Source organism: Oncorhynchus kisutch, linkage group LG15, assembly GCF_002021735.2.
Source record: "Oncorhynchus kisutch isolate 150728-3 linkage group LG15, Okis_V2, whole genome shotgun sequence".
NCBI lineage: Eukaryota > Metazoa > Chordata > Actinopteri > Salmoniformes > Salmonidae > Oncorhynchus > Oncorhynchus kisutch.
In genome coordinates, this window is record NC_034188.2 from 68159456 (window position 1) to 68179885 (window position 20430).

General features: G+C 43.1%; 1 protein-coding gene across 2 annotated transcripts; it reads right to left on the reverse strand.

Annotated features, from left to right (window-relative positions):
- Positions 1-52: 52 nt before the first annotated feature.
- LOC109905771 (beta-secretase 2-like) lies at positions 53-10255 on the reverse strand. Of its 2 annotated transcripts, none has more exons than XM_020503341.2 (9): positions 9699-10255; positions 4755-4843; positions 4286-4499; positions 3553-3684; positions 2873-3007; positions 2392-2493; positions 1970-2119; positions 1660-1828; positions 53-1543 (listed from the first exon to the last, which is right to left on the reverse strand). In XM_020503341.2, exons 1-9 carry the CDS (start codon positions 9987-9989, stop codon positions 1299-1301), a joined length of 1527 nt encoding a protein of 508 aa, XP_020358930.1. In that variant the 5' UTR covers positions 9990-10255; the 3' UTR covers positions 53-1298. The 2 variants fall into 2 exon arrangements, with proteins under 2 accessions (XP_020358930.1, XP_031646806.1); XM_031790946.1 differs by having other exon boundaries at positions 1660-1846.
- Positions 10256-20430: the final 10175 nt, after the last annotated feature.

The following is a 20430-nucleotide window of genomic DNA, read 5'->3' on the forward strand; positions in this document are numbered from 1 at the left end:
GTAGTTGCTCTTGAATGCAAGATTACAGAGAAACAGAACCTGCACCGTGGTGCTCTCTACTTGTGTAACTCTTTATTCATAATATTCAAGTGAATGGTGAATTGTTTTTTATCCAGGTTGGAATACAGGCTGGCGTTTTATCACGCTGGAATGAGAGCCTTTACTTTAATCTGATCAATTGAATTATATACAATCACAATTTGGCACTGATACATTTAAACAATCGTGAACAGTTTAAATTAAAACCGCACCTGATTTTGTATCAAACATCTTTGCAAAAAAATATTTAACTTTTTGAAAATACAGTACAATACTTTTTTTGGGCCAATACATCTCCCCTATTGAAATCATGGGTAATGTAAAATGTAGACAATATTATTTAACATAGAAATACTCCAATATAAATGTGGCCTTAAAATCAGGTTTCTGTATATCTACTAATGGTGAGGTTTTGAAATATTATACAATCATTCATTTTGACTTAAATATCAAATACACAATGTCATTACAAAATCCAATTAACACGGATTGCTTCATTCTCACTCATACAGATGGAGTGATATTCATAATTTGACACTTTTGATCACTTTTTACAGTTAAACAGAATGTCGCAAACCCATGCTAGTTCCCATATGAGATGGCTGTGACTTGATAGCATTGTAAACGACAAGGGACGTATATCAACCTATGTGTATCATCTTCTATTGTCTGACCTCCTGGTTGTACTTTGAATAAAAACATTTAGTCAACTCCAACTCTTAATAAAACAGCTTGACAAAGGACATTTCCTACAAAACTTTCATCACACAGCAAAGAAGAAAATTGTAATGAAAGAATGGTAATGATACCTATGGGGAACATTCAAACTTGAGTAATTTACAATATGCTATTTTGAGTTGAGGCTTCTGAGAAGTAAAAAGAAACATTGCTGTTTAAGAGTTCTTAGGACCTTGTCTCAGGTGAGAGCAGTGCACTTCACTACCATGTTGTAGGCAGTGGGGAATCAGCAGGAAATATGTGCAAGGAGAGACTGGGCTGGCATAGATAGCATTCATTTCTGCTACCCAACCAGTCTAATAATGTGTCTAAATTAAATCAGAGGTTACTGTGAAACTGGAGTGCAAAAAACTGGTAACATCTAAACTAAGAAAAGCATCCTCTGGTCAAACTACAGTCTCCATGATGTGTCCAGAGAACAGTCCTGTTGGTCACTGCAGCCCCAACCCCTCCCCTCTCCCTGCCTCAGTAGAATTGGAACTCCCGGTGGCCGTCGTCGTCCTACCCGAGGCCCGCCTCAGTCATTTGATGCGGTGGCGGACCAGTGAGGACTCATCAGTGATCTCGCCAGACCGGTCTCGGTGACGACAAGGCAGGACGAGGAGGAGGAGCAGGATGAGGAGCACCACGACACAGACGGCCACCAGGGCGTAGGAGATGACCCAGAGAAGGGGCTCCTTCAGCAGCCCTCCAGCAGCACAGTCAGATGCCACGTCTGCAGATGAGAAGGGCCCAGAGATCTCGGACACGGCTATCCCACCGTTCACTGGAGAGAGGAACCAGGGTTATAATAGCTAACGTACTGTGGAATGTAAGAAGGGTATACAAAGAGCACTTGACCAGGTGCATCTAAGACCCAATAATAATGTCTCCAGCACTCACCTGCACATCTGCTGACAGCGAAGCCCACCCTCTTCTCTGCCCGGTCGAAGACGACGTAGAAGCCCTCCATGACGGTTGCTCCTATCACCAGGCCGTTGGCTGACGACGAGATGCCGAAGCGGAAGCAGTCCAGCGTACCGTCCACATCTGTGATTGGCTGGATATACAGCTGCAGGGAGCAGCCACACTAATGTCAATAAAAGAGCTGTCGGCAAACAGATCTAAAGCTCATAACAAGATGGCTGATGTTGGTTAGAGTAAGCAAACAACAAACACACAGAGGCAACATGGGGGACGTTTGTTGTGTCACCTGAGGGAGGATGGCGATTTTGAAGGACTGGCTGGTGTTGGTGTCTCTCAGGTAGATGGACAGTTTGGGGAAGAACCTCCACGGTGTCTCCCCCTTCAACCAGCAGGCCAGTTTAGTGCCACCCCAGAACCCCGAGGTGAAGTCCTGGATCTGGACCATAGAAAGACAGTGATGGATTAAGACTCCAATAAAATTGTTGTTGTGAAAAAAAGGTGTACTTTACATAGATAACCACTCATTTTCTCTCAGATCCGTAGACCAGAACAAAGTTGCCATATAGGGGTGGACAAATATAAGCCATGGTATAGAAAGGAAATAAGTTGCAGTGTCCTCAGTCTACACAGTTACTGAAGTGTCCTCAGACAACCAGGTTATCCTAGAAGTTCTTTGTCATTTGATCATGGGCACAACAGCTGACATACCAGAGATGTTCTTGAGATGGCCTCAACCACAGCACTGAACACATTCACAGGCAGCCGCAGAAGAGTGGTTCCACTGTCCACTATGGCTTTATCCTTGTTGTACTGAGAGAAGGAGAGGGAGAGAGAATGAAAGAGAGAGGAAGATGTATAAAGAAAGGGGAAAACATTGTTTTCAGTTGCATATTTCATTTCAGAATGAAATGTCCACCTTGGTTCCTGGAAGGCTTCAGAAACAGGTTTACCACATTCTTGTGTCTCAGCTCAGGCATGCTTTATTAACTGTTGCTTTATATCCTCTTTCCAGACCTGCACTACAGGCTCATGCAGAAAGAATGCTCACTAGAAACAGCCTTAGTCTTATGGCCACGGTTAGGCTTTGTTCCTCAAACCTGACGTGTTGTGCAGATTTGAAATACTTTGCAAACCATTTAGACCAGGAAAGGGCAATTCAGAAAACAACAGTGGACAGTTTGTCTCATACCTCTTTGCAGTCCAGGTTTAGATTCTGATCCCCAACCTCCAGCTTCAATACTTCCACCTGATAGTACCACTCTTCCTTTATTGGGGTGTACCACATGGACCCCGAATACAATGTTGGTTCAACCCCTCCCATGACCTGAAACAAAACAGGGTTTTCATTCACCTCTACAAATGAATGAATACAATGATAGCCTGAATACTGTAATAAAACTACAATGGCATGCCTTAGCAATGTTTAGCATGGCATTGCAGACACTGATTACACCCCACTATCTCTCCCATCTGCTGCACTCACTCACGTGGTCGGCTCAACCGCGACTGCTCTTAAAACACCAACAGACCTGCACTCGGCAAGGGGCTATCTTAGCTTAATTAGCCACTCGCTAACTAGATTGTGTGTCCAATGGGGAAAGGCATTGAGAGGCGCAGAGACTTGCTAGCGATCATGCTTCTAAGAAGCACCATGCCGCTCAGTCTAATCCACCCTTGAAAGGTTTATCTGGTCTGGGCGTCGGGAGAAATATTATGCCAAGCAACTGCCTAGCGTGTGTGAGATGAACAGCCTCAATAATCATCTTCTTTGACAGTACAACAACCAGCCTTTGTAAGGAAGTCCCTCCCCCACCCCACCATTCACTCCTCCCATTCATAACCTTTAGCTTTCTCCTCCTGACTACTCACAAGACTTCCCCCCGTGGGGTCGGCAGTGGTGCTGGCTGACAACCCAGCTCCGCACATCTGTAGGGAGAACACATCTGGGATGTCTGTCTGTCGTACCACAGAGTTAAAGAAAGGCTCCACCGAGGAGTCAGGCTGGGAAACAGGAGACATAAACACAAAACACTCTGGTCATTAACTTAGTGTAAAATAGTGTAACGTATTGGCTGTCCTATTGGTCAATAGTGAAGCTGTAAGCACAGAGAATGACAGGAGAAAGTCTTATCAGTTATCACCCTGACTAAACAGGATCCCCCCCTCTCTATACCTTGATATATACACCATGTGAAGTCAAGGGCCAGATATATGCATGTGATGCATGACAAACATTCTGAAAATCATCTGAACCTGAACAAAGCTGAGATCCACAGTACAGAGTGGTCACTGTATGTCAATGATTTAAAATAGTTGACCTCAAAATCTGCATAAGGCATACATTGTGTAAGCTCAGAATAGCCTAACCAACATTACGCCCCATGGTTCTGTGTGATGATGAGATCACAGTTCCATTCTGAACAGTATCATGTGTGTGAACCTTCTCCGGTTGAGTTAATTTGATCTTTGATAACATTCAGCAGCTCTTCACGCCCCACCACGCTTACGGACACCACTGTGCCAAATCAAACAGACATGGCGATATCCTTCATATCCAGAGTCTCAGAGGGCATGAGGACCACCCCCCCCCCTCCCCATTTACCCGAGCCAGCAGGGGGTAAGCCAGACCCAGGATGCCCTGCCAGTTGACCCCCGGGAGGAAGAATCCGTCGGAGGAAAAGATGGTGGCGATGTTGATGGTGAGGGTGCCAGCGATGCTGGGTATGAGGACGCGGTCGGTGCCCAGCTCGCCCTCCCAGTTGCCCTGGGTGTACTTGACGGCCACGCCCCTGCCAGTGGACTTGTACGTACTGGAGCTGAACACAGGGACAGTCGGGGAGATTAAGCAGCACTCTTAGACAAAGGAAATCTTATCAAATGAATGCCTGAGACAATTATAAAACAAACATAAAACATGATCAGACTGTAGTCTAAATTATGAGATTGATGTGAAACACTGATTATTTAATTAAGGCATTTTCTAATATTATGAGGCCACCAAATGTAATGCATAGCCTTCTCATTGACCCAATAGAAAGTTTCCACAGAGCAAATATGCGAGCCTGACTCACAGTGCTGTGTTGAAGAAGTGTGTGATAAAGGGATGTGCTGCTGCAGCCACTGCAAAGTTACTGCTTCCCGTATCAACCAGGATATTCAGCTGGAAAAACAAAAGAGTAATGAGTACTTTATCAGTCATTCAACCATCTGTGTTACTCATCCGCACCCCTCTTAAGACACCATAAACACACAAACTGACTCAGTCAACGATCGTGATTTGAGCAGGGCAGGTTATTTACTATGCTTCTGACGTCTGAAGATTTGGAAAAAAAAGCTCTCTGGTCTGGTATCTTTTGAAAAAACATGCCCACGTTACTCCCGCCCATTGCTCCATAGTCTAAAACTCTCTCCATCCTGGTATTTGTCAGCGGTGTGCGAGCAGGAGCGGAACATGAGCTAGCAAAGCAGCAGTTGAGATCTTGTTGTCTCAGGCATAAATTCAACTAGGGGAACTAATGAGATAACCGACTTCTGTCACATCGGTGACGCACAGAAGGGTCATTACTGAACATTCCTCATCATTAAAGAGGCTGTGCTCTCCACAGCTCCGCTCGCAACAAAGGAGTTTATTTACCATTTAAATGTGTTAGGCTGCTTAACTAGCCTTTAAAGCACTTTGGATTGATGGAGGAGAGGCAACATAAAAGGGAACACACAGGAAAGCGGTCTGCTGGTGTGACATTACACTTCCTGCGTCTTCCCTAAAGCAGCCTGAGGAAAATATGATTTTCGGGATATTTGTTTCCATCCAACTAAAGCATGGGCTTCGTCAATGCTAAGAATAAGAAGTAACTCATTCAGAAATTTTACAGTGAAGACCTTACTTGACACCCAGACAAAACAAATTTAGCATTCTGCTCTCAATAAATAGGCTGCTCGAGTATTCTGCATTCTTGTTGTCGACCCGGTTCTGAGAAGAAAACAAACCCAGTTGAGCAGGAACCATTGATGACCGACAAAAACTGAGTAAATAGGCTTAGCTATCCCTCACAATATAGGCTATACAAAAACCCTAGCAGGATCTACACACAACACCCAATAATGACAAAGTGAAAACATGTTTAGACTTTTTTGCAAATTGATTGAAAATTAAATACAAATTATGAATTTACATAAGTATTCACACGCCTGAGTCAATATATTGCTACCATTTGGTAGCGATTACAGCTGTGAGCATTTCTGGGTAAGTCTCTAAGAGCTTTGGACACCTGGATTGTACAATATTTGCACATTATTGTTTTTAAAATTCTTCAAGCTCTGTCAAAACTGTAACTAGGTTACTTAACTCCATTGTATATTTGGCAATGGCATGCCTTATATTTTATGTTATTGTCCTGCTGAAACGTGAATTTGTCTCTCAGGAAAGCAGACTGAACCAGGTTTTCCTCTAGGATTTTGCCTGTGCTTAGCTCCATTCCATTTCTTTTTATGTATAAAAAAATAAATAAACTCCCTAGTCCTTGCGAGGAAAAGCCTACCCATAACATGATGCAGCCACCACCATGCTTGGAAATATGAAGAGTGGTACTCAGTGATGTGTTGAATTTGCACCAAACACTTTGATTTCAGGATATAAAGTTAATTTCTTTTCCACATTTTTGGCAGTTTTACATTAGTGCCTTATTGCAAACAGGATGCATATTCTGTACAGACTTCCTTTCCACTCTGTCATTTAGGTTAGTATTGTGGATTAAATCCAATGTTGTTGATCCATCTTCAGTTCTCTCATATCACAGCCATTACAAACTCTAACCATTTTAAAGTCACCATTGGCCTCACTGTGAAATCCCTGAGCGGTTTCCTTTCTCTCCGGCAACTGATTTAGGAAGGATGCCTGTATCTTTGTAGTGACTGGCTGTATTGATACACCATCAAAAGTGTAATTAATAACTTCACCATGCTCAAAAGGATATGTCAGGTTTTTAAAAAAACAATCTACCAATATGTGCTCTTCTTTGCGGGGCTTTGGAAAACCTCCCTGATCTTTGTGTCTGAAATTCACTGCTCGACTGAGGGACCTTAAAATTATCTGTATGTGTGGGGTACAGAGATGAGGTAGTAATTCAAAAATCATGTTAAACACTAATATTGCACACAGAGTCCATGCAACTTAAGCACATTTTTACTCCTAAACTTATTTAGGCTTGCCATAACAAAAGGGGTTGAATGCTTATTGACTCAAGACATCTAAGCTTTTCATTTTCAATTAATTAGTAAACATTTCTAAAAACATAATTCCACTTTGACATTATGGGGTATTGTGTGTAGGCCAGTGATACAAAATCTGAATTTAATCCATTTTATATTCAGGTTGTAACAACAAAATGTGTAAAAAGTCAAGGGGTGTGAATACTTTCTGAAGGCACTGTACTTCCTCAAAGCTCTGTTGCGTCCCTATCAGTTGGACTGGCCGAAGTCCCACCACTATGGCTCTGCCATCTGAAACCCTACTGCCACCACACAGATGGCAGCACGCCACTCACGCTGGGCCCAAACCAGAAAGACCATCCTGACGCAGCCTGTTGGGGAAAACTAGGGGCATTTCCTTGTACCTCCTACCCTCTCAATCCTCTTCCGTACTCCCCTAGCTTGGCTGGGCGGAACCACCAGGCAAATCCCTTCTCTTCCCCATCCCTGAGCCAGATTGGCGGCTTGGTCGCCTGTGGTTGAGCCTTGCCTGGCTAATTAGCAGAGGCTCTGTGGCAGGGATGTGCATCTGCTACCTGTTTGTACCAATTAGCAGATGTGAGGCACTCCAGCCGACACCTCGGCCTAGCTGCGACGGGGCTAACAGATGTGGCAATTAGTGGTTCATCTGAATAACGCCTTGTTTAACACCAGGCCTTTAATTATATCATAGATAGAACTGTTTGAGGATTGGTGTTATTGTGCCCCCCTCCCCTTGTTCTCTCTTCCCCTCCCCTCCCTACCTCTTCTCTCCCCTCCCCTCCCTACCTCTCATCTGATTATAGTCAGAAGTGTTACTTAGCCAGGTTCATTTTTAGTGAGGTCAGATTCCTTCAGTGTGATTATTCCACTAATAAGCACAAGGAAATGACAAGGCATCATAAGATTGTGGGAACCAGAGTCTGGCTGTGCCATAGCCATGGTATCTTGCTAACACCCAACTCTTGGTCCAACAATAAAAAGTGTTCCAGCTAAGAACATACTGGCTTTATCAATAACATACTAACATATTGTAAACATTCCAAAGACTGAGAAGTGTGGGTCCCTAAAACTGCATGCAATTAGGGCCAAATGGCAAAACCAGGCATAAATGAGGACAGGGGGAAATAGATGGTGATGGAGAGGGAGATATTTATATAAAACCTAGAACAAAAGAACAGAAACTGTGGGCCACATTCCTCCAGATCCATTGGTAGAGTTTGAGCAGATTTCAGCTTTCTCCTTGGGCCTTTGTGCCTCATAATCCTGGTCAGCTGCCTGGCCAGTGGAGCCCAAGCAGAGGCTCGGGTCTAGCAGCATCATGTGAGCTCATGTGCGTGGGGGCTTACATGGCAGAACCAGGCCCTGGGCTCAGAGCTGGCTGCAGTCTCACTCTCGCCGTCACCCCCTCCTGCCCGCCCGCCCGTGCCCCAGGGGCTAACAGCCTCCCCACACCCTCTCTCCAGATCACATGCTGGCTAGAAAAACTATTTGCAGACAGACAGGCTTGGTCATAAGTTAGCCTACTAAATATCATGGCCTAAATGTGAACATGTATTGCATTATGTTGTTGAATGTGTAGGCTCTATTACAGTGTATTAACAACACTTATATATATATATATATATATACTGAGAATACCAAACATTAGGAACACCTTCCAGTGCTTGACTGGAGCTCACAGAAGCAGAGTACTGGTGCCTCAAATTTTCTACTGCTTGAGCTCCTATTCCTCTTATAGAATATTAGCTCAAAAGTATTGTGGAGGTCCTGCACCTAAATATAAACAATACCAGCACCCAAAATGAGTACTGGAACCTAGTTCAGTCCAAGTCAAGCACCTTCCTAATATTGAGTTGCATCCCCCCTTTTGCCCTCTGAACAGATTCCATAACACCTTCACAAGGTGTTAAAAGCTTTCCACAGGGATGCTGGCCCATGTTGACTCCAATGCTTCCTACAGTTGTATCATGTTGGCTGGATATCCTTTGGGTGGTGGACCATTCTTGATACACACGGGAAACTGTTGAGCATGAAAAACCCAGCAGCGTTGCAGTTCTTGACACAAAAAGTGCGCATGGCACACCCCGTTCAAAAGCACTTAAATATTTTGTCTTGCCCATTCATCCTCTGAATGGCACACATACACAATCCATGCTTGAATTGTCTCAAGGCTTAAAAATGATTATTTAACCTATCTCCCCTTCATCTACACTGATGGAAGTGGATTTTAAAAAAGTGACATCAATAAGGCATCATAGCTTTCACCTGTTCAATCTGTCATGAAAAAAGCAGCTGTTTTGCACACACACACACACACACACACACATATATATATATATATACACACATACATACATACATACATACATACATACATACATACATACATACATACATACATACATACATACATATACACACACACACACACACACACACACACACACACACATATATATATATATATATATACACATACATACATACATACATACATACACACACACACACACACACACACACACACACACACACACACATATATATATATATATATATATACACATACATACATACATACATACATACATACATACACACACACACACACACACACACATACACACACACACACACACACATATACACACACATATACACACACACATTTCCATACACACATATATAAATAAATGTCTACTTCATTCGATTACATTTGGACTAAAGAGGTCAAGAAATGTATTCCACGTTGAAAACTTTAAAACAATAGGTCATATTTTTTTTACCTTTTGACCAGGGGTACCCAGTGTCATCTCCATGTAGTAACCTCTGCCAGAATCGCCTTGTAAATTATTGACCATGTCCAAAAAGTTCACTATTCCAGCTGGATCAGATGCCAGGGACAGTCCATTTCCCGAGGCTTGTATTAGTTTCAGAGGAGTTAAATCCAAATCCAAAGAAGAGTTAAACTTACCTGTAAATATTTTAAGTGGAATGGTATAGAGAGATTTTGCGATTCCAAAACAGAGCATGATAAATAATGCTCTAAGGGGGATCGAACCGTTATGGTAAGCCATGGCAAATATTATTCAGGGAAAGTCAAACCTCGGAAAATGTCCAGCTCCTTGTTCAAAGTTTGCTCCTTAGTTTTCAGCTTGGCCATCATTAGACCTCTAGTGAGGTAATCATGTTGAACGTGATGTTCAGACGACGACGCTGAAGAAATATAAGAAACAACCTCGGCTTTCACATTCAGACGCTTTCAGAAGTTTACTACTCTCTCCAAAAGTTGTTTGCCTTATTTATTATTTTGGATGGATGACTTCCTGAATTCCATATCACGGATGTGACGAAGTGCCACCGCTTTTATTTTTTTGGTCAGGGAAGATTTGCTTGGAGGGCGCCTATGGGCGCACCATAGAGATAGTTAGAGGACTTATATCTGTTTCGTTTTAGCGTATGTGACAGCATGGGCAGCGCCAATGAGGCTACAACCCATAGCAATCCCCACCCAGTTGACTACTCGGACTACTTTAACATGGTGGAAGCCCTCAATGGCGCTGCCCATGATAAAATGTACTTTTGGACACTAGAGGCCTCTATCATTGTCAACGTGATTTCCCTGTGTTTTGCATATACTTCCACATTATGAATTTGGAATAATACTGTAAAATTGTGAACATGATGATAATGTGTTTTAGTGTAAGAGCTGTTTGAAAAGACCGGCTGAGATTTCTGCCTGTTTTGGTGGGATGGAGTGATATCACCATACAGTAAATTAGTTAATAGATCAATAACAAAGAACATTCCCAAACTCTGCCAATAACAGCTATTATTCAGTTTCCCCCTCCCTACTCAGATCACTCCCACACTAACTTAACATAGTAGGCATAAAATAATTGCCTAAAACTAGATCCCCTACATATTGGTCTTGAGGAGAAGAAGAAAAACTGTCCAGGGGAGGGTCTCTTCTGCACTGTTCAACCAATCTAGTCAATGTGGAGGAGAAGTTAAGATAGTGTCACCTTGTTATTAATGTCCAAAAGTGGAAGTCAGATTACAGGCTCTCTTTCCATTAACCCCTGAAAACTGGAACATCCTGCTGCTGGGAAACTCCCAGATATTTGTCGCAAAATTCTTCCTTGAGAAATTGCAATTTGCTAAGAAACTATTTTTTGTTGTTATTTTTTACCAAATCAAATCCAATTGTATTGGTCATACACATGGTTAGCAGATGTTAATGCAAGTGTAGCGAAATGCTTGTACTTCTAGTTCCAACAGTGCAGTAATATCTAACAAGTAATCTAACAATTCCCAACCACTACCTAATACACACATCTAACAAGTAATCTAACAATTCCCCAACAACTACCTAATACACACAAGTCTAAAGGGGTGAATGAGAATATGTACCTGTAAGTGTATGGATGAGCGATGGCCAAGCGGCATAGGCAAGGTTCAGTAGATGGTATAAAATACAGTATTCATGTGATATGAGTAATGTAAGATATGTAGACATTATTAAAGTGGCCTTATTTAGAGTGACATTGTTTAAAGTGACTAGTGATCCATTTATTAAAGTGCCCAGTGATTGGGTCTCAATGCAGTATGTACATGAGATATGAGTAATGTAAGATACGTAGACATTATTAATGTCGCATTATTTAGAAGGGGTATTGTTTAAAGTGACTAGTGATCCATTTACTAAATTGTCCAGTGATTGGGTCTCAATGTAGGCAGCAGCCTCTCTGAGTTAGTGATTGCTGTTTAGCAGTCTGATGGCCTTGAGATAGAAGCTGTTTCTCAATCTCTCGTTCCCAGCTTTGATGCACCTGTACTGACCTTGCCTTCTGGATGACAGCCGTGTGAACAGGCAGTGGCTCGGGTGGTTGTTGTCCTTGATGATCTTTTTGGCCTTCCTGTGACATCGGGTGCTGTAGGTGTCATGGAGGGCAGGTAGTTTGCCCCCGGTGATGCATTGTGCAGATAGCACCACCCTCTGGAGAGCATTGCGGTTGAGGGTGGAGCAGTTGCCGTACCAGGCTGTGATACAGCCCGACAGGATGCTCTCGATTGTGCATCTGTAAAAGTTTGTCAGGGTTTGGGTGACATGCCAAAATTTCTTCAGCCCGTGAGGTTAAAGAGGCGCTGTTGCGCCATCTTCACCAGACTGTCCACACATTTCAGTTTGTCTGTGATGTGTACGCCCAGGAACTTGCAACTTTACACCTTCTCCACTGCTATCCCTTCGATGTGGATAAGGGGGTGCTCCCTCTGATGTTTCCAGAAGTCCACGATGATCTCCTTTGTTTTGTTGACGTTGAGTGAGAGGTTGTTTTCCTGACATTACACCAGTGCCCTCACCTCCTCCCTGTAGGCTGTCTCGTCTTTGTTGGTGATCAAGCCCACTACTGTTGTGTCGTCTGCAAACTTGATTGATTGAGTTGGAGGCGTGCATGGCCACGCAGTCGTGGGTGAACAGGGAGTACAGGAGAGGGCTGAGCCCACACCCTTGTGGGACCCCAGTGTTGAGGGCCAGCGAAGTGGAGATGTTGTTTCCTACCTTCACCACCTGGGGGTGGCCCGTCAGAAAGTCCAGGACCCAGTTGCACAGGGCAGGGTTGAGACACAAGGCCTCCAGCTTGATGATGAGCTTGGAGGGTATTATAGTGTTGAATGCTGAGCTGTAGTCAATGAACAGCATTCTTACATACAGTGGCTTGCGAAAGTATTCACCCCCTTGGCATTTTTCCTATTTTGTTACCTTACAATCTGGAATTTTGGGGGGGTTGTATAATTTTGATTTACACAACATGCCTACCAATTTGAAGATGCAAAAAATATATTCTTTTATTGTGGAATGAACAATAAATGAGATTAAAAAACTTGAGCATGCATAACTATTCACCCCCCAAAGTCAATACTTTTTCAATACAGAATCACCTTTTGCAGCAATTACAGCTGCAAGTCTCTTGGGGTATGTCTCTTTTAGTTTGGCACATCTAGCCACTGGGATTTTTGCCCATTCTTCAAGGCAAAACTGCTCCAGCTCCTTCAAGTTGAATGGGTTCCACTGGTGTACAGCAATCTTTAAATCATGTCACAGATTCTCGATTGGATTGAGGTCTGGGCTTTGACGAGGCCATTCCAAGACATTTAAATGTTTCTCCTTAAACCACTCAAGTGTTGCTTTAGTAGTATGCTTAGGGTCATTTTTTAATTAATTTATTATATATTGGCAAGTCAGTTAAGAACTAATTCTTATTTACAATGACAGCCTAGGAACAGTGGGTTAACTGCTTGTTCAGGGGCAGAACAACAGATCTTTACCTTGTCAGCTCGGGGATTCAATCTAGCAACCTTTCGGTTACTGGCCCAATGCTCTAACCACTAGGCTACCTGCCGCCCCATTGTCCTGCTGGAAGGTGAATCTCTGGAAGACTGAAACAGGTTTCCTTCAAGTATTTCCCTGTATTTAGCGCCATCCATCATTACTTCAATTCTGACCAGTTTCTCAGTCGCTGCCGATGAAAAACATCCCCACAGCATGATGCTGCCACCACCATGCTTCACTGTGGGGATGTTATTCTCGGGGTGATGAGAGGTGTTGGGTTTGCACCAGACATAGCATTTACCTTGATGGCCAAAAAGCTCAATTTTAGTCTCATCTAACCAGAGTACCTTCTTCCATATGTTTGAGGAGTCTCCCACATGCCTTTCGGTGAACACCAAATGTGTTTGTTTCTTTAAGCAATGTCTTTTTCCTGGCCACTCTTCTGTAAAGCCCAGCTCTGTGGAGTGCACGGCTTAAAGTGGTCCTATGGACAGAAAGTCCAATCTCCGCTGTGGAGCTTTGCAGCTCCTTTAGGGTTATAATTGGTCTCGTTGTTGCCTCTTTGATTAATTCACTCCTTGCCGGGTCCGTGAGTTTTGGTGGGAGGCCCTCTCTTGGCAGGTTTGTTGTTTTTAATAGTGGATTTAATGGTGTTCCATGGGATGTTCAAAGTTTTGAATATTTTTTTATAACCCAACCCTGATCTGTACTTCTCCACAACTGTATCCCTGACCTGTTTGGAGAGTTCCTTGGTCTTCATGGTGCCACTTGCTTTGTGGTACCCCTTTGCTTAGTGGTGTTGCAGACTCTGGGGCCTTTCAGAACAGGTGTATATATACTGACATCATGTGACCGATCATGGGACACTTAGATTGCACACAGGTGGACTTTATTTAACTAATCATGTGACTTCTGAAGGTAATTCGTTGCACCAGATCTTATTTAAGGGGCTTCATAGCAAAGGGGGTGAATATACATGCACACACCACTTTACCTCGTACATTTTTTTTTAGTTTCACTTCACCAATTTGTACTATTTTGTGTATGTCCATTACATGAAATCCAAATAAAAATCAATTTATATTACAGGTTGTAATGCAACAAAATAGGAAAAACGCCAAGGGGGATGAATAAATTTGCAAGGCACTGTAGGTATTCTTTTTGTCCAGATGGGATAGGGAAGCGTGCAATGTAATGGCGATTGCTTCATCTGTGGACCTGTTGAGGCGTTATGCAAACCGAAGTGGGTCTAGGGTGGCCGGTAAGATGGCGGTAATATGATCCTTGACTAGCCTCTCAAAGCACTTAATGATGACAGAAGTGAGTGCTTCTTGGGTACAGGAGAAACGGTAGCCATCTTGAAGCATATGGGGACAACAGACTGGGATAGGGAGTGATTAAATATGTCAGTAAACACACCAGCCAGCTGGTCTGTGCATGCTCTGAGGACTCAGCTAGGGATGCTGTCTGGGCCAGCAGCCTTGTGAGGGTTAACATTTTTAAATGTTTTACAGTACCATTTTCATTAAAAACAATCACAGTGAGGTACTTAATTGTTACCCGGAAATGATTTGATATTGAGATAAATTGGCAGCATTGGACCTTTAAAAGTGATTTGTGTGCTGTATGGCTAGTCTTTAGCTAGAGGAAATATTTTTTAATTTAGGACTTTTTTGTAAGATACAAAATAAATAGGCATACATGAGTTTATTTTGTAAATGGAAGAATAACATGGACATTATTTTGTATTCTTCAATGGTGAAACAGAAGTTTGCCACACAATGACCCATGTGTTATTGTCCTATTTGCATCGTGTTCTGATTTGACCCTTGCCCTCCTCGTCCTACCTCGGGCAACAACTGCTGATCCATATGATTGCATAAAAATGACCCAACTACCTGCTCCAGTGTCATTAAGTGTCATAAAGGTGGATTCCCTTTAGGCCCTGTCTCACTCACTTGACCAATATGGTGTGGATGACCAGCAAACTGCAAACTGTCCAGTCCATCTCTGTCACCACAAGTGGAGGGAGAGAGACCCTATTGGTCAGAAGGATCAATATGACACACCACATCACCACACTTTATTCTCTAAAAGCAGCACAGAGACAGGCACTGTCTCTCTCCACAACCCCAATGAGTTCCACTTGGGCTAAGACAGTTCCAGTGTCACATGTCCTCAGTGAAGTTCCACAGCCTACAGCGGAGCTGATAGAGTTTTAATCGCCAGGGAAAAGCATTTACCAAGCTGCTCCATAGCAACACAGCTGCATGCACTGTAGGGCCTCACATGACACAATGAAATGGTACCTACTATGGATATCACCATTTATATAACACCTGATGTTCCTGTATTTAAACTGACGTAATGTTAGCATCAATGCTTTCCTTTGGCCTCTGCCTTTTAAGTCAAGAAGTCATTGTATTCCAGGCAGTCTGCAAGTCAACAATTCATCAGAGTTGTAACATCTCCACATTAAATGTGGAATGAAATTAAACAGAAAGAAAGGTTAGGCATGTGTTCCTAGGTTTAAAAAAATGAAATGTGTACATGTGTATACCATGCTCCATGCCATGATTTAAATGCCAGTTTGAAATTCTGTTGATTGACCAAAATTATACCTGCCACTTTATGGCGTCATGTGAGTAGGGATAACAAAGCAAAATGGCTGTGGTATGAGAACAATGAATACAATGTTTGTTTGGAAACAAAATAGTTCAGTAATTGTGCTGTAAAAAATGGTTTAATAATTTGCAGAGAAATAGGGAATTACTGGACTTCTCTCACATGTCTCTCAAGGACTATCATCACAAAGGAGTGGTGAGTGTACTGTACTGTATCAGATTGATACAATATTTCCTATTTTATTATAATTCCAGTTTTTGTGGATTTACTGTTTTTTGGGGGGAAAGAATTGAACTGAATTGAATTTTCTCTGGCTCAGCTGGAATATTGGTATTATGTTTCCTTGGTGTGCATTCTATCCTTCTTAACTTCCTGTAAAGACATTATTATCATAAACTCATAGCAGCTTTATGGTCATTCATCATTTTGACTGTGCATGTCTTTGTGCAGGGCCTCAATGGGCCAATCAGAACAAAGATATCTTTAAACTCTTCCTTGCACACATTGAGGGGATTCGATTAAGCTGCCCCAGAAGCCGGTGAGTGAGGTGAGCTCTGCTAAAACAGAATGGTTTACGGAATCTGCGTCTCTCTGTCATATTGTCATCAATGCAGTATGGTGCATCTCTTTTCCATAAAATATAAGTTCAAATTTTCAAACTAGTTTTCATTGGGAAGACAGAAAGCATTTTTATCAAAACCAATCACTTTTGCATGTGAAAACACAGAATCCTACTTATTACTGCAACCGTAACATAATTAACCTAACCTGCTTTGTAATTCTCCTAATCTCCTGCTTAGGTTCTCCTAACCTGCTACGAAAAGTAAAATCTGACAAAAGCTGTATCTCACCTAGTCAAAACCCGGTTCGCCCAGGGTGTTAATCGAATCCCTTAATGCTGCTCCACCAATGACCAGAAGAGGGCACTCCTGGCCATTACCTTTCTCCCATGTGAGCTGGAGGCACTGTGACATACTGCTGAGCAAATTAGTCAGATTAGTAAACAGCCTCACAGTGCTGTGCAAAGCTTCTTCAGAGGAACATTGGTTCCTAATCCTCACAGAGCTCTGATCACTACGTCTGATGAGAGACCAGAGAGATGACCACACAGAGAAAGAAAAACAACTCTTCCTTCAAGTTACCCCCTTCATACATGTCAACTTCTAGAGTTTATATATACACATACGTCTAGATGAGATGAGATTTCACAGCCTAACATATTACAATTCTGGTACAATGTAAACATATGATGAGAACTTTTTTGGCTCAGACTATATATTTTGATTGCACACATCGTATAATACAGTATTAGCTGTAGGAGTTGTGTGCATTGCATGCTCAGACTGCAATGAGGAGATCTGTGAAGTAACTAGACATTGTTGGCGTTTTTCACTCTCATTATGACCACAGTTGACATTATGGAGGCAGCGCATCCTCTGAAATGGCTTCACATAATTGTCCACATGTTGTGCATTCCTGTCCTTCCGTCCATCCACCTTGCCCTATTGCCTTAGCCAGAGCACAACAATGGTGTAATCAGCATGCCTTGTACAACAGGCATAATGACTGGGACATCTCTAAGTACATAATGCTCGTCTTAGACGCTGTGCATCTGTTGGCATTTCCATGTGACATTGGATACTGTGTAATTACAGCCAGGAAAGAGCTGGACAAGCTGGGATTAAAGGGGATGGAGCGTAATGACCTGGCCACATGTTTCTGCTGAAAATCTCATTTTCTACCATCACCCTGCTTGCCTGGGTCTTTTCATTGGGCAGGCAATAGCATTGTTTGTATAGAGATTCTTAGCCTAGCTACTCTGCTTCAGATTTTTGTGGAGATCAGAAAGTCTGTGGTCAAATCAAATCAAACTTTATTTGTCACATGCGCCGAATACAACAAGTGTAGACCTTACCGTGAAATGCTTACTTACAAGCCCTTAACCAACAGTGCAGTTCAAGAAGAATTAAAATATTTAGCATATAAACTAAAGTAAAAAAATAATAAAAAAGTAACACAACAAAATAACAATAACAAGGCTATATACAAGGGGTACCGAGTCAGTATGTGGGGGTAAAGGTTAGTTGAGGTAATTTATTCATGTAGATAGGGGTGAAGTGACTATACATATATAATAAACAGAGAGTAGCAGCAGTGTAGAAAACAAATGGAGGGGGTAGCCTTGCAGTCTTGTGGCTTGGGGGTAGAAGCTGTTAAGGAGCCTTTTGGTCCTAGACTTGGCGCTCCGGTACCGCTTGCCGTGCGGGAGCAGAGAAAACAGACGATTTTATGGGCTTTCCTCTGACACGTCTATTATATAGGTCCCGGATGGCAGGAAGCTTGGCGCCAGTGATGTACTGGGCCATACACACTACCCTCTGTAGCGCCTTATGGTCAGTTGCCGAGCAGTTGCCATACCAGGCGGTGATGCAACCGGTCAGGATGCTCTCGATGGTGCAGCTGTTGAACTTTTTGAGGATCTTGGGAACCAGGGTGTCAGATAGCCTAGTGGTTAGAGTGTTGTACTAGTAACTGAAAGGTTACAAGATTGAATCCCCGAGCTGACGAGGTAAAAATGAGTCGTTCTGCACCTGAACAAGGCAGTTAACCCACTAGGCCGCCATTGAAAGTAAGTATTTGTTCTTAACTGACTTGCCTAGTTAAATAAAGGGGGAAAAGGTTTTGTCGTGCCCACTTCATGACTGTCTTGGTGTGTTTGGACCATGATAGTTTGTTGGTGATGTGGACACCAAGGAACTGAAACTCTCAACCCGCTCCATTACAGCCCCGTCGATGTCAATGGGGGCCTGTTTGGCTCACCTTTTCCTGTAGTCCACAATCAGCTCCTTAGTCTTGCTCACATTGAGGGAGAGGTTCTTGTCCTGGCACCACACTGCCTCATACTTGTTGCAAAGAGATTTGACCATCGTTGCCCTACAGAAAGATTTATACTCAAAGTCACTCATTGACCCTTAAAATGGGGATTACTGTGGATACATATGATACATAGTAGGATATAGCAGCAAAGCAGTCCCTGTAGGAGTCAGGATCCCTGCCACCTCCTGCTCTTAGCCCCCACGACAGACACTACCCTTACCCACCGTTTGCAGTATTACACACACACACACACACACACACACACACACACACACACACACACACACACACACACACACACACACACACACACACACACACACACACACACACACACACACACACACACACACACACACACACCACACCATCTGTGTTAGCATGGTGCCCGCCAGATGCTCACAGCAGCACAACACAGATGTCCCTATGGTAGCAGCAGGAAGGGAGGCTGGTGGTTGGTGGCAGAGCTGAGTAGTTTTCATGGCATGGTGTTTAAAGCACAGTATGGAGCCCCTGGGGAAGAAAGAGTAACTCCATAGAGCTCCCAGGATGAGTTCATATCTCCAAGGTCACGTACAGTAGACAATCAGAGGCATGATACTGAGTTTTGTGGCCAAGAGAGTGAGAGATCAGATACACTTACCAGATTTGTTGACTATCTGTAGGTCTATGTTCCACAGCAAATTGGTTCAGTTTGGTTAATTCATCGTTAAATGTCTGTTGTGGTTCGCTCTGTCCCTCTGTGCTACTGCTATATATTCATTTCATGCCATGCAATCTGCATCTCCACTATCTCCCGCCCACTAGTGCTGTATGTGTTGTGTGGCTGTTTTCTGGTTCAGATATCCTTCTATAATGAAAGAAGGGCGCTTCCAGGCAGAAACACCCACCCCGCTGCTGTCTTAGCCGGGGTAAGAGAGTGCAGAGTGTGCTTGCCCCCTGGCTGTGTGCTGGTGATTGTGCTCTGAGAGGAGGAGATAAATAAACATAGAGGTGGGGAGGAAAGAGGGTCTTCATACATTTTTATGACCACATAGATAAGATCAGTTGTGTGCCATCGTTACTAGGCAACACTGCAACCCTGTGTTGGATTGAGTTGTGAAGCTGAGAAGTCAAATTCCACATTCTTATTGCCATCATGCTTCTGCATTTGTTAACAATCAGGCAGCTCACTGCTCCATGCATGGTCTGTGTCAAGACCGAGAGACTAGTTTAGACTTTGAGTGATTAAAGGCAAACACATTATTGATAAGAGAATATCAAAATGCTATTACACCATTGTTATAACACTATAATAACATTGTGTTGAAATGATCTAATGATCATGATGGGTTGAAAAGGGTTGTTCATTTAGGAGATGAAATGCATAATGATGATTTATTGATCTTTCACTTTTCCAGTGAGGAATGGGAGAGAGGGAGGCAAGGGGAATGCAGCTATAAGCACCAAATCAACAAACAGCCCCTTTTCGTCCTCTCTATCCTTTCCTCCCTCACTCCTTTCCTCCCTCTCTCCTCTCACTTTAGCCCCCTCTAGCCCCCTCAGTGCCCTAGTTTAGCACGTCAAGATTGGCTACAGATATGCTGCTCCGTGCCTTGGGGCTAGCCAATGGAAGGCCGTCAGTAGTTGCAGTAGTAGGGTGGGGCGTTGATGTTGTGAAGTGGTACTGGATTGCTCGGGGA